At 50.1% G+C, this 14,130-nt stretch overlaps 3 protein-coding genes and 1 non-coding gene across 7 annotated transcripts; 1 reads left to right on the top strand and 3 right to left on the bottom strand.

The window, feature by feature from the left end:
• Window positions 1–275: 275 nt before the first annotated feature.
• On the bottom strand, window positions 276–347 carry FOIG_03971. Its single transcript has one exon. It is a non-coding gene; the product is annotated as a tRNA-Arg (tRNA).
• Window positions 348–1,952: 1,605 nt separating this feature from the next.
• FOIG_03970 (uncharacterized protein) lies at window positions 1,953–4,794 on the bottom strand. Of its 2 annotated transcripts, XM_031202016.1 has the most exons (2): window positions 3,418–4,794; window positions 1,953–3,371 (listed from the first exon to the last, which is right to left on the bottom strand). In XM_031202016.1, exons 1-2 carry the CDS (start codon window positions 4,199–4,201, stop codon window positions 2,431–2,433), a joined length of 1,725 nt encoding a protein of 574 aa, XP_031067463.1. In that variant the 5' UTR covers window positions 4,202–4,794; the 3' UTR covers window positions 1,953–2,430. The 2 variants fall into 2 exon arrangements, with proteins under 2 accessions (XP_031067463.1, XP_031067464.1); XM_031202017.1 differs by having other exon boundaries at window positions 1,953–4,761.
• Window positions 4,795–7,158: 2,364 nt separating this feature from the next.
• On the top strand, window positions 7,159–11,682 carry FOIG_03969 (uncharacterized protein). 2 transcript variants are annotated; one of them, XM_031202014.1, is made up of 4 exons: window positions 7,159–7,599; window positions 7,645–7,884; window positions 8,197–8,796; window positions 8,845–11,682. In XM_031202014.1, the coding sequence occupies exons 1-4, from the start codon at window positions 7,270–7,272 to the stop codon at window positions 9,829–9,831; spliced, it is 2,157 nt and encodes a 718-aa protein (XP_031067461.1). In that variant the 5' UTR covers window positions 7,159–7,269; the 3' UTR covers window positions 9,832–11,682. The 2 variants fall into 2 exon arrangements, with proteins under 2 accessions (XP_031067461.1, XP_031067462.1); XM_031202015.1 differs by lacking the exons at window positions 7,159–7,599; window positions 7,645–7,884 and having other exon boundaries at window positions 8,124–8,796; window positions 8,845–10,076.
• FOIG_03968 (uncharacterized protein) lies at window positions 7,393–14,120 on the bottom strand. 2 transcript variants are annotated; one of them, XM_031202013.1, is made up of 3 exons: window positions 13,851–14,073; window positions 13,529–13,579; window positions 7,393–13,465 (listed from the first exon to the last, which is right to left on the bottom strand). In XM_031202013.1, exon 3 carries the CDS (start codon window positions 12,984–12,986, stop codon window positions 10,056–10,058), a length of 2,931 nt encoding a protein of 976 aa, XP_031067460.1. In that variant the 5' UTR covers window positions 12,987–13,465; window positions 13,529–13,579; window positions 13,851–14,073; the 3' UTR covers window positions 7,393–10,055. The 2 variants fall into 2 exon arrangements, with proteins under 2 accessions (XP_031067460.1, XP_031067459.1); XM_031202012.1 differs by having other exon boundaries at window positions 13,529–14,120.
• Window positions 14,121–14,130: the final 10 nt, after the last annotated feature.

Here is a 14,130-nt window from a genome sequence, read left to right as displayed (position 1 = left end):
GGGTGTATCCGTACCTGCATGTCCGTAAGTGGCTTGGGGCGTCAACACCATGGCGATCTTCCCCACATAGATCTGTCTCACTTGTATCTCCACATTCGATGTCAGCTCAACCCAACCATTGACTTTTTGAATAAAAGGCCACCCGCCTGCCTTACTGTTCTACGTGTCTCCCAAAAAGAAAAGCTGTCCTCCCAATGCCTCAGGTCGACTTGGTGTTGCTCTCCCCCATGGCCGTGATGACCTCAAGACATCACAACACCAAAAAGAAATTATCTCGAGACGCCCAGGACTCGAACCTGGAACCTTTGCCACCGGAAAGCAACGCGCTGCCATTGCGCCAGCGCCCCACTATTAATTTTCTACGTTTCTAGCTCTTATTTGAAACTATAACCATGCAATATCATCAACCCGAACTCGTGGTGTTGAGCCAAAAATTTCACGTCCGATACCGCGCGGGGCTGCAAAATCCAACAACCAAGGCCCGTGTGACTATAAATTGTCCAAAATCACTACTAAACTTGCTTTCTACGCATTCAGTCTATCTCAGGTGGCATCTGTTAGTTCGCTGCATTGTTATGCGTTTGAGTGTCGTCGTTGCGCTGCCGGCGGTACGTATCCGTGTCGGCCGAGAGTGGACCCACATTTCGCCCGGTAAGGCTGAGCCATTCCGGGCCGCACTCAATGGTCTTCGAATGCCTGAGCAGGCAGCAAGTCTTTAATTTTCTTAATTCAGCACGGCGCCTGCAAATGAGATCAAGTTCATGTCCATGGAAGCTGGTAAGGAATGAGCACGACATAATTGGAAATAAGGCAGCCATAGGAGCCGACCTTGTGCATTGGCGCGGTAACACTTTTTGGCAAGGGGTCTTGATGGCAGATAAGATTCACCTCACAAAGATGAGTAATGATAGATTGACTGGCTCGCGCCTCTCAAAATCAGCATCGTCACTATTAAACAATCTTCATAGCAGTTGCCGGCGCTGTCTCAATTATTTCACGACACAAACAGCAAGGTTATTGACATTGGAAGAACTTTCATGGGGCACAACTTACTGCCAGCTTTTGCTATATTGGCCTTGGCACCAACACCAGAGGGAAATGAGCAATCGCTGAGAGCCAGCGGCGCTGTGTGAAAGCACGAAAGCTCCTTCGGTGCTGAGCGTGCTCTGGGAAGTGAGCATCCGCTTTCGAAATGAAGAGACGCAGTATACGGTTAACATATTGACCTTCATCATAAGCCCGGCTCAGGCAGCACGGTGACCTTACGCCATAAGCGACGCCTCAAGAGCGGGCGTCAGTTTACAAAACTGCAATGACTCACCAATAAGTCAAAGATCGTCCATGAGTCAACATCAGTAAACTCAAGACCTCCCATTGTAGGCACGCCCCCTAGGGAGCAAGAAGACTTGACAAATGGTGCCAAAATAAACTCATCAAAGAGTATCCTAAACTTGTGCTAAATATCCTAAGTCTTTTTGCCGCTTAGGATCGAGGGCCTAAGTTTTCTTGCCTCGCGTAGGCAGGCAATCGTCGATTGCAGGCTGTTCATATCATACGCTCGCCTTGCAAAAAGGCATGAGTCAGACTGATGGTGAAAGGTACTTCTAGATGGCAGCGCATGTTCATATTGTCACTAAAGCCAGAAGCCCAAGGTGCTTGGCGGTCATTCCTCACGTCGTAAGGAGCAAGCCCCGGCTGGCGCAAGAACTGTTTAAGCTCTAGAAAGGCATTATTATCAATATGGATGGGCACTAGCAGGCAGCAATTGAACGGTTGAAAATCTCATAGGGACTGTATCACGTCGCACTCATCGTGTAGTTACATGAGACGCCAGCAGCAAGCCGTGAGAAAATGGAGGACTCGAATGCCGGCCCCACTCAAAAAAATGAGGGCGCGTCTTGCAGGACAGCTTCAATTCACATCACAGAGCACGGAACGGCACAATTACGAAGTTATTATGAACACTGAATGAAATTTTGGTCGCGGCTTTTATCTACCTCTAGACCCATGGATGAAAACACCAGTAACGAAAGACAATTGATAACTTTTTGCCCATTTCCGACATCAAGACCATCAAACCATTAGCGGCATTAGACTTTTTTTGTTTGTCCCATGCAGGTTCGCTCGCAGAGCAAATACCTGCCCGACCACCTGATTGACCATTACAGGTACAAAAAGGCGAGTCGCTGATTCCTCCGATACGCTCACCCGGCTTTTCGACCGGGCTGGAGCTGCTGGGGTATCATCTCCAAAGAAAATATCGTCCCTGTCCCTTGGGGGAGGGGGGCGAGCACGCTGTAGACAAGGGTTTCCATTCAACCCAAAGGAAAACAACCAAGGAAAAATTGTTAAAGAGAGAGTAGTGTCGAGGCCAGGGATAGCGGCAGTAGGCTATGCCGTCCTCGTACGTTTTTGTGGGTGTGCATTGCACTAGATGTGGAGATAGTTCACATCCGAGATGCTTCTGTGCCTCTTATGGCCGTTGCCAGCTTCGGTGGTTGCCTTGCGTTTTTGAGACATTGATTCAAGGGGGCTGCGCGTGGCGTCGCTCATCTGCCTCTTGTGGCGACGAGCGGGTGTTAGGGGGATAGCAGCTGTGTCGAAGCGGTCTGATTTGAGACCCTTGAGTGCGGTGTAGTTATAGGGGCCGCTGAATGCGAGCGAGTCCTGGGTAGCCTGGTTGCTCAGGATGAGCTGCTGGTTAATTTGGTTACGGCGGAAAGCTCCGACAGTCTCGGAATTGATGTGGCCATGAGCCTGCTTCTCGCTGGTAGCTGTGCTGGGTCGCGCAGGTGTTGATGCGGGATCCCAGTTGTCGCCCTCTTCATCGCCAGAAGAGTCATTTTCCTCCCAGGCGATGAAGTCGTTGAGGTCCAGATTGAGTTCAGCGTCTTCTTCCTCCTCATCCTGCAAGCTAGGCGCGGTTGAGCTCTCGTCGGCGGTATTGGGTTCAGAGGGGAAGGGGAAGAAAGCCTCAGCGGGCCCCATAACCTGAGCCGTATTGAAGAAGTCACCGAAAGTGTTGGAGGAGAACATGGCGCTGAGCATCAAGTTTGCAGAGTTGCTCATGATAGGTGACTCAGGCCCCTCAGTACCCCAGGGAAAGTTAAATTGTTCGGGGGAGAGATCGAGTTGGTGGCGTCGATGAGGAGTGAAGATCATCATCTTTCCGGTGACGGGGTTGAGGACAGCAATTGGCTTCTTGTCGGAACGGTCAAGGTTGTAACGTCCCAAACGGGGCTGGCCACGCTCGGCCTTGACCGGGCTGTCGGCGTCAGAGTCGGAAATGTCGCTCATAGGCTTTGAAGGGCGTCGAGTCTTCCTTCGTACAATGGGTTCGGGTTCATCTTCTTCGGTGGTATCACCATCAGCTGGGCATGTTAGTACTGGTAATGACGCCCATATAGCCAAACTTACTCTCGTAGCCATCCAGCTCTGTGGGTTCCTCAAAGCCAAAGGGAATGGGCTGAGGGGTAGAGGCAGCAGTGGCTGGCTGGGAGGCCATTGGAGTGGCAATAGGGGTGTCATCGTCGATTTGTCGGAAGATTTCCTCGGCATCCGAGTCATCATCTTGCTCGCCGTACTGGTTATTGAAGTCCCAGAAAGATCCCGAGTCGGAAGACTCATTAGGATCGTTCTCAATCTCACGACGGAAAGCAGGATCCAAGTTGTTTTGAGAAACAAAGATATCTGGGAAGAAACCCTGAATCTCATCCTCGGTGTCGGTAGAGTCAGAGTCGCTGGAGGGCACGTCGAAGTGAACGTGGCGCTCTATAGGCTCCTCACCAAAGATATTGGCGTCTTGGTAGACGTCAGGCTGGTCCTCATCGTCCGTAACGATGCCTCCCCAGCTAGCAGCGTCATCATCCTCAATATCCAGGCCCTCCTGCTCATCGTCCTCCTGTTCCACTTCCTCCTCTTCTTCTTCGTCATCCTCCTCGATAGTCGGTTGCGGCCGAGGAGCTTGTGGTGGGGTGGGGGGAACATGAGTTTCCTCTAAGATGTTCTCCTCCTCGGCCGCGGCAACATCATCCTCATCGTCGTCTGAAGAGTCGCTAATATCTTCAACGGCAGAGTAGCCGCCATCGTCGGAGAGGTCCAAAGAAGAAGCAGAAGGAGTGTCGGAGACCCGGCGGCGGCGCTGGGCGGTCTTGGTCTTTTTGACCGGGGTTGTAAACTTTTGCTTTAGATTGCGAGACATTTTGGAAATGCTTCAAGATGTTTAGAATTCTAATTGTAATGATCGTTTGAGTTGTCTTTCGAGTGGCGTAGATGAGCAAGCTCAGATCAAATATTTTCTAGCTATGCAGTGCAAGGCTTGTATTGTAGTAAATATATGCGTGTATACGCTTTCGAACAACTTCAAGTTGTTTTTATCGTCTTTGATAGAAAGAGAAAGGTAGAGAGGTGGTCGGGAGAGTAGAATGGTAATAACTGTCTCAAAAGCCCTTCACTATCGGGCAAGTTGCAGAATCGTTGGTTTCAGAGACAGACTCTCGGTAGAGCACTCAGCTCCAAGAGCGGGAAAGCCTGTAAAGATCAAAGTCGAGAGAGAAGTATTGACTGGTTAACTCGGAGAACTGCTGGACTGCGAGCCGGGACAGGGAAAACAGCCACGGCCCGCAGTGGGCGTTTACAGCTCAGCGACGGCCGAAGGCATGGTTACTCGACTTTGTTCTTGGTAGGGGTAGTTCTCTGGGTGAATCTGGAAAATGTCGACTTCGTTGTCTTTTGTGGTTTGGGTTTGGGTTGGTGATAGAGGAAGAAGAGAGGGAGCGAGGGGGAGAGGAGGAGGAGACAAATATCCCAAACTTTTTCCGTCTTCTAAGTGGGGTCGATCCTGATTGGGCAAAGTGTCTCGAGGCAGGCAGTGCCGGGGGGTGATTGATGATTGAGTTAGAAGTGGAGTCGATGGAGCGTGCAGTGCGGGAGGGAAGGTACCTATGCGCTAGTCTATTTTAGGAGGGACAATACCGTCACCGCTTTTTGCAGCCTCAGACAAGCCCAACGATAGGAAGACAATTGTACAATGAGAAGCGCTGATGTGTCGAGTGAGACGCTGCAAGGAGACTATTCTGTGCTGTTTTATGCTACGTATGCTATATAGAGCTCACTGCGGTCAATATGTTTGCCTGTCACCGATAGTTGAGAACAAAAGCTGGGACCAAGTTGAATCATGAGTGACTTCAAACATTTACCCCATGCTCCCTGGTCCGTGAGGCGAACAAAATCACAATAAAGGGACCAGTCAGGCCCCAGAATGGAAGCACGACAGGGAGCATGGAGCATCAATCTAATGTATGACTAGGGAGAGATGCAAGAAATTGATATTAGATATCGGAGCAATCCAAGCTTGGGAACATGACAGACAAAGACAGTTGAAAGTGATGTGGCTTTACAGTGCATTCAGTGGCTGCATATCACTCCGTGACATGCCACCAGAGTCATATCCCAAACTCAAATATGTCACGAGAACAGCTCAATCGTTTCATTCCCAATTATCTTTTGAGGATACTGACCCAAGACCCCATGCTTCATGCACGGCAGAACAGACGCTGGAGCCGGGATACGCAAGCAAGAAATCAAAGACCCCTCCTCCGTCTCCCTCCAACACAAGGCCAAGCATTTTTCGAAAAGCTCCGCAGAGAGCAAGAACTCCACAGTCAAACAGGGGTAATGCAGGCGGTTATGTCAGTGGCCAATGCCAACTACCAAAGAGCCCAGTTTCAAAAAAATCCGCCCCAGAAAAAAAGAAAGAGAGGATACCTTTTTGCTCTCCCATCGGCATCAGACGAGAAACATCGTCAGTCTTCTCGCTTATGCTAGAAGTAACGCCAGGAAAATGGATACCGATACCTCGGTCCCCAAAAAAAGAATAAGAATTTCTCAAGCTTCTTTGATGTTGCCACGGACACTGGTGGGGTTATTGCCGAACTTTTTTTTTTCTGTCGTCTAAAGTTTTTTAAGCGACAACCGGAGTTGACGAGGACTAATTACTCAGTATCCGCAGTCTCGACGCAGAAACATCCAATGGGGAAGAAAATTTCTGGTGAGGCAAGCTAAGAGTCTTACGCGCCGTCTCGTGCCTGGATACCGAATTCTGTAGATGGTTACGTAGAGAATTGGCCGACAGTGGAAGGTTGTCTTCATTTCGTTACTTTGGCGGTTGGGCTTTTAGGCTCAACTCCAGATGCTGGTCAATGAGCATTGCCTTGAAACACTGTGGTCTTTATGTCTCTCAATGCCATATACCGGTCCTTGCAAAGCTGTTCCCATTGTCAATCCCGTATCAACTTCAATCAGCCCCTCATTCCCCTCTTCTTCTCGAAAAGCACTTCCGTCATCAAGAGTCTTTAGCGCCAGACCAATTCTTTAGAGTCAAAATCTCCTCGTAGCGCAACTTCGCCATTGCCCAGTAAACGGCGCCCCTCTTCAGATGGACCTCAGAGTTTTTACCAATGGCGGCCTCGGCATTACTTCCTACGACAATGAGCGTAACACAAAAGCGGCACAGTCGAAATTAAGGCGAAAGCTTCTGCATTATGAACACGTAAATGCATTGAATATGACTATGACTCCTGGGTGAGTCAACCTCCCCCAGGAAATCAGCAGCTCTGAAGAGTAGCCATTGGCTGCGTTAGCTACACTCGCACACCCCCTTGTTCATTGATGACTCTTGCTGCCACGCATCCTAGCTGCCACGGAGCTTCAAACATGCTTCAGACTTTGGCGTGGTTTCTTGCATGTGAATTGGATCTCAGCTTGCTGCAGCAGCAGAAACAGAAACACTTCTCGATCAGGAATCTTCCGATTGAGCACAGCTAGAAACATGAATAGCCACTGAAACTAATCGTGACCACTTGAACCTTACGATGCACCACTTCAAGTGACACCACTCAAACAATTGGCTTAATACATCCTTGTCCTCGAGGCCAGAACAAACTCAAGCCTGAGAAAAAACTCAGCTCCACCCAAACTTTTTTTTCTCGATGGCGTGAAAGCTTCGGCATGGCCCGTGCAACACCCGCGCGCCAAAGCGCTTATCCTATCTAATCTTATCTTATCACCCGCCCCTCCAACCGTTTTCGGCCGTTGTCGTGCCAGCCAGGACGCCAAGGGAAACTGGAGTAAACACTGGACCTCCAACCAGGATTGTAACGTCAACGCTCCGTTTATGAATCCACCGTCCTAAACAAGTCTCGTCCACGATCCATTCTGTTCTTGCATCTTTGTTTAAGCGAAAAGCATATCATCGTGCTTAGCAGCATCATGGAGCGAAAAGCGTCTCATAACCTGTTTGAGGTTTATCTACGGCTACGACCCCCGCCTACGCGACATGGTGATGGGGATCGTATTCTTGATGTTGAGCCCACTGAGGACGGTTCACATCCTAAGCATATTATTCTGAATCCGCCTACAGATCGACGTAGAGCGATCGAGAAGTTCGCGTTCACCCAGGTCTTTGAGGAAGATGCAACCCAGCTCGATGTCTTCCACTGCACAGAGATCGTCTCCTTCGTTGAGGGCGTGTTGGCGCCTGAGGGCGGCGAGGGAACAGATGCTGTCGTCGCTACCTTGGGAGTGACAGGTTCCGGCAAGGTGAGTACCATGTCAACAATGAAACAGCAAGGCTAATAGACGAAGACGCATACGATCCTCGGAAGCAAGACACAACGCGGCCTGACCCAACTCACGATCGACGTCCTCTTCCGCTCAATCGGCGAAAACATTCTCGATCCCAACGCCGCCTTCACAGCCCAAGACTCCCTTCAAGCCATCGACGGTGCCGAGTCCTCCCTAACAACCGCGTCCCACTTCTTCGACCCTCCCTTTCGCGACTCAGTCGCTTCGCGAGCGCCTTCACGCGCCGGCACACCAATGCTTGTACGACAGATCCCAAAGCCTTCCTATGTCAACATTCCCACCTCCAAGCTGGTCACCAACCTCCCAGGCGCGTTCCCGGCAGACTGCGCACCAAGTCCGAAAAGTGTACGGCTTGTTAGCGAGGCAGAGGAAACGCGACGTCTCAAAGAGCGATAGGATCGCTCTTCTGAGCGTGGTAGACAACCTCTCAAAAGTCTGCCTGCGTCCCCTAGCGTGTTGAATTGTCCTAAGACGCCCAAGCGGGGTCTTCGACATTTCATGTCTCTTACTACCTCAACTCGTGTCAAGAATGTTACTAAAGACGATGTTAAGTCCGATGGTCTCATGTCCCCACCACCTCGACGAATTACCGTACGCCCCTCGGCTCTTCCTCAGCTCCCCGACGTGAGCAACATCGACATTTCCTGCGATCCTTCGGCCGAATATGTTGTTATAATCTCAATGTACGAAGTGCATAATGACCGAATCTACGATCTCCTTACTCCCGCTGTCAAATCCGGAGCCACAAAAGAAGTGCGACGACGCCCTTTACTCTTCAAGTCAACAGAGCTATCACCAGACCGAAAGGTTGTCGCTGGCCTTCGAAAGGTCATCTGCTCCAGTTACAACGAGGCATTGACCGTTATTGAGACCGGTCTGCAAGAGCGCCGAGTCACCGGTACCGGAAGCAACAGCGTTTCAAGCCGAAGCCATGGATTCTTTGTCTTTGAAGTAAAGAAGCGAACTCGTAGCAGGAGGCCTGGCCCTTGGGAGGGAAACAAGTTTACCATTGTTGATCTGGCGGGTAGTGAGCGTGCGCGCGAAGCCAAGACGGCGGGCGCTACACTTGCAGAGGCTGGTAAGATCAATGAGAGTTTGATGTACCTCGGTCAATGTCTCCAGACACAGAGTGAGGCTGCTAGCTCCAGCAAGGTAAGTCATCGAAGTGATGTTTGATGAACAGCGACTAACATGCAACAGCCCAACATTGTTCCCTTCAGACAATGCAAACTCACCGAACTCCTCTTCTCAAACTCATTCCCCTCCTCCTCAACCTCTCACTCCCAAGCTACTCGTCGCAATCCCCAAAGAGGCGTCATGATCGTCACCGCTGACCCTCGCGGCGACTTCAACGCCACATCTCAAATCCTTCGATACAGCGCCCTTGCTCGCGAAGTCACGGTCCCTCGCGTTCCCTCAATTACAACAACCATCCTCGCCCAACCACCGCAAATGGCTCAAAACCGCTCCGTCAGTCCAACACATCCTCACCCACGACCATTCATGCCCGCAGGTGGAGGATCTTATAGAAACTTCTCTCCACCAATGAGCTCGGATGAACGCGCGACCATGGAGATTGCAGCGCTGGAGATCGCACGGCTTAGTGAGGAAGCGGATCAATTGCGCGAAGAAGTCGATCGTCAAAATGAAGCACGCGTTGCAGCTGAAGCTCACCTGCTCACCATGGAGGACCGCATGCTTGATCTCGAGGCAGCCATTCGCGAAGAGTGCGCCATGGAGTTTGAGCAGCGTCTTGCGCTAGAAATGGCCCGCTGGAAGAACTCCATGGCTATTGAGCAAGAACGTACCGAAGAGCATTGGGATCGCAAAGTCGAAGTCCTCGAGCGAGGTCTCGCCTCTGACGAAGATTGCGATAAAGAAAACGTTCTTATCGAAGATCTCGAAGAGGAAGTAGATCGACTCCGTCGCGAAAACGGTATTCTTAAGCGTGAGCTTGCGTCCCGCAGCCCGACTAAGCGCAAGCCCCTCGAGGAGCGGGAGGACTTTGCGCCTTCTTCTAAGCCATCTCGCGGCGACAGCATGACCAACTTAGGACGCAAGCTGGAGCGCATGCGTGTTAGTGGTGAAAAGGCACGCCCGGTACCTGTCAATGGGAACGGCAGTCCAAAGAAGATGCGGAAGTTGGGGACGAGGAAGTGGGAGCATGAGGAAGATGAGCTGTCTTAGTATGTCTAGCTACTACTTATGAGCGTGTTTTTCAGGGTCATGGATATGATGGATGGTCGGTTTGTGTTATAGAATTGGTTCGGATTGGATGGGTCTGACGGATAATGGATGGAGTATACCCTTTGCGTAATGTCGTGCAAGTTCATAGCATCGTAATGCAGTTTTTTGTTGTTCGTTCGCTGTACTCCTCAGTCCCTTCAATTGCCTTCAATTGAGAACTTCGGCTATGTTATCCTGAAAAGTGCTTCCCGATCCTTCTTCATCACCTTAAGCTGTGTATATATACTGCCCAGTGACGCATTCCTGCGAACACTAGCATATTGGTGCTGGTTGACGGGCATCCATGTCAAATGTCGAGGTACCTCACACTCCTTAGATATTTTTATCGCCCTCTGCACTGTCCCGACAGTCACCTTTGCTCCTTTTTCTAACATAAGATGCACACATTCTGTCACCTGGCTATCTTCTTCCTTAGAGCTTCTCTCAACAATCGCAATAGCGCCGGCGAGTAGTTCTTCCCATGCTGTCGTTCTGCGGAATCCGATTTGCTTGATTACTTCATTAGGCTTTGCTCCTTTGTCGAGTAAAAGTTTGATTACTGATGCACTTCTTGTGTCTGTCAGGCGCACAAGCGAAAGAAGGGGAACTTTGAGCAGCTCAGGATTTCCCTGTAGTCTCCACCCAAGTGCCCCCAGTTTCAAACGTTCCTTTGGGTCTCGTTTCGCAATCACGACAAGACCGCGGCGATCTGCCTTTGCTCCAATATATTCCCCTACACATAACACAGCTGCCAGGCAGAGGAATTCTTGGTTGGGGTCGGAGCGGTAACTGCTCAATTCTGTCCAGGTCAATTTGCTCTGCCATGTGCCCTTTGGTTCCCTGAACCTCTTTTCTTTATACTTGTAACAGCAGAGACCGGCACACTGCTCTCGGAGATGATCCATCAATCGAACAACATCGCACCTTGAGGATGGTAACGCATCCCCCGCATGGTCAAGGCTTTCGACCAAATTCAGTTGGAAATATCTAGTCCCGGATTTGCTTCGTGCATTTGACCTCGCCCAGAGCTTTGCCAAGGATGTATATGCCGCTGAGATCCTAAGACCAGAATCGTATGGCGTGGTAAGACAGCTGTTGAGCCTTTGCTGGGTATCAGGCCTTCTCAAAAAGTCCTCAAATGTCCTGTGTAGATATACAACATTACCTCCATCAATTTTTGCAGGATCGCATTGCTCTCGTATAGTTCTCACTTGCTCATGAACTTCAAGTAGACCTCTGCAGCGACTGACAATACGACGCCGCATATCTTCTAGTCGGCCTATCACCTCCTCATAAGGGACAGCACTCGGGTCTTCGTCAATGGCCCGCTCTAAAAAATCGACCTCGTCCGCATACCACAGTATACGTAACGAAGTTGTCCCGTTGCACGCGTAAACTAGCTTGAAGAGCTGGGCGGCATGTTCGCGATACAAAGGATCAATACTGTCGATAATCCTTCCATAGAGTTCATCCATTTCTGATGGAAGCAGATTGAGCCGATTCTTGAGATCTTCAACGCGGTCGCCGGCCATCATCCCAGCCAAGAGCGACGCGACAACAATGGTGACCCAAAGAAAGACACCACTCGCTTTGTCGGCTATTGAGTGGCTCAAAGCACCAGCAAATTGAGGATGTAGTTTCTGAAACCTTGCGAATTGAGTATTCGCTTTGAATTTAGAAACGACATACTTCGTGATATCGTCGTAGGTGAGGTCTTCCATCTTCAGCCTAGGATAGTATCCGAAAGCGTTCTCAAACTCTGTCCAAGGGCGGCTTGAGACGCAAACTTTGATTGGAGATGCGATGCACTTCTGTATCAGGGATATAAGAGCGTTGCAATCGCCATCAAACTCATCCAAGCCATCGATAAACAGTGCAAGCTTGGCTCGGGTGCTGATGTGTTTGATTGCTTGGCGAAACATGTCGCCCAATTCATCCAGGCTCAGGCGCCTGGGGTCCTCATTAAAAAGACACAAAGACTCCCAACGCGACGAAGCAACAAGTGGAATGACATCTGGGTGCGCGCGAAAAAGCTGAACAAGCAGGGTTCGAAGCAATCCTTCTTTGCTCGCCTGTATGTCTGATCCAATAGCCCAGAAATGAAAGGAGGCAATCGTAAGCTTCCGGTCTCCCGCCCATTGCTGTAAATATTCGTTGCATCTGTTGGCATTGCTTGATTCATCAACAGGCTGAAGGAGGTACTTCATCAGCGTGGATTTTCCTGAACCTGGCTTTCCGGTGATCCAGTAGAGGCTACCGTCGGATACAAGCCACTCTTTAAAGCCAATCGGTGAAGTCTCAGCGTTATTGTCATTGAAGATCCAGCGAAAGGTTCCCTTGTGAGCTTCCTTTATTGTGAGTTCTCTCTCTTGTATGGTATCGTATCGGATCCTTGAGATGAAGATCTGTTCCAAATGTTGTCGTCTCTGTGGTGATAATTGGATGCTTGATGAATCTGATAGCGCCTTGGCCTCAGAATGGTGAATACGAGCGATCAAGGCATCTGTGAACTCGGACTTGAGCTTCTGGCGCTCATGTAGACCGCCAGTGAGATACTCCATTGCTAACGAACCGAAGCCTGCTTGAATTTCGGATGCACTCGAAGCGTCTCCCATGGCTTTTATGTCTGCTCGCATATCGCGCATCTCCAGCAACATCTGCATCTGGTTCTCCAGAGTCTCTCTTGCAGTAGCCCTCAAATTGACGGACAGGTAGAACGTCAGGTCGGCCTTGACCTCTGTCAATCTGCTTTCAAGGCTTTTCAATTTGTCCTCCTTCAAGATTATCAGCCATGTTTTGATCACCGCGTCGCGCTTCCGTCCATGGCTATTTTCCTCAATGCGCTTCAGTGAGTCAAGCATTTCTTTCGCAATCGCTTCACTCTTTTTGGCGAGTGACGATATCGCTGCACCTGTGTTTGATCCGGAGTGGCAAATGATCTGAAGCTCATGCTGGGCATCCCGAAGATTGTCTGATGAGCTGTGTAGAGTTTGAAGATTATTGAGAAAGTCATGTTTCGATCGTCTGACTTGGTATAGCGTGGTGAGGAAGCGGGTGCCATAATCAACAACCTGAAGGACACTGGCTGCGACGCCCAGTGCAGCAAGTTCGGCCATGGTGAAGAGGAGATGCGATGGAGTTCATAATGAAACAATGGAAAGTGTCAAAATTCTTGACATTCGTCAATCAATCTTCATTGCGACCAGTCTCTGGCCAAGGCGTTCTCTCATTCTTTCTCCTTTTCTTGAGAGCCTCGTGGTTTCTGTGTTTTCAGCTGCTGCGGAAGCAGGCTGTACAGACATGGCGGCGTCTATTGATTCGTCAGGCAACAAGTGGCTTGCAGGGGTTGGTCTTCGACCAAAAACCTCCAATAATGGCAGCCGAAGTCAGGAAGAGGCTATTTCGCGACTGGGCTAATGGTTCGCATTATGTCGATGTTTTCTTGTGTCAAGCGGGTCGAAATAAAATGAGCCAGGTGCTTAAGTCTGGGGGAAACAGCAGGAGCTGGCGGCGGAGGCCATGATGAAAGAGGGAGCAAGAAATAAGGAGGCATTCGTCGTGCGAGGCAGGCGATCAAAATATGACTTTTCCGCGACTGTGAAGCCGCCTCGGCGCATTAGCGACTTTCCTTGGACATAACACGCTCAGTTCGACATACCGACGTGGTATGCAGTCACAAATACAGATCAAGTTGGCGTGCGTGCGGGACCTAGCGATCATGAGCGGGAAGTGGGTGAGCGGATTTAAAGCGGCTATTAGCACAGGACCCTGAATCTTTGGCTCGACAACTTTCGTCGTGTGGCTGGTAAAGCGACAAACTCAAGCCCGAAGAACACTATAAACACAATCTCCGCTATGCGCACCAACGTTGCGATACTGTGAATTGCATCTTCAGTCTCGCAATGTACCACGTGATGAGCACTCAGAAACAGGGCGACCAGGGAAATATAAACAACAGGCAGCGAAAGGATGCTCCCTACAAGGTAAATCCCGTTCTTGAATCATTGGCAAGCGCTTATAGGTCCACGAATTACAATACGACGACGATAGGAAGCTTGGTTTGCGACAACGAATAGCTGGCGATACGGCTTACGGCTGCCGAGAGTAGCACCGCCTCAATATGAAACGTAATCGCTGCCGTACGTCGTTTCCAACCTCGCCAACCGTATCCAATACATTGCATTTCCTGACTCCATCGCTCTGTTGGCTCTGCTCACCTATTCTTATGTCTGTTGGCAGCAGTTCTGTAACAGATCAACG

The sequence above is a fragment of the Fusarium odoratissimum genome, assembly GCF_000260195.1.
Source record: "Fusarium odoratissimum NRRL 54006 unplaced genomic scaffold supercont1.5, whole genome shotgun sequence".
Classification (NCBI taxonomy): domain Eukaryota; kingdom Fungi; phylum Ascomycota; class Sordariomycetes; order Hypocreales; family Nectriaceae; genus Fusarium; species Fusarium odoratissimum.
Note: the sequence above shows the minus strand (reverse complement) of the source record. Positions and strands in the feature narration are given on the sequence as shown.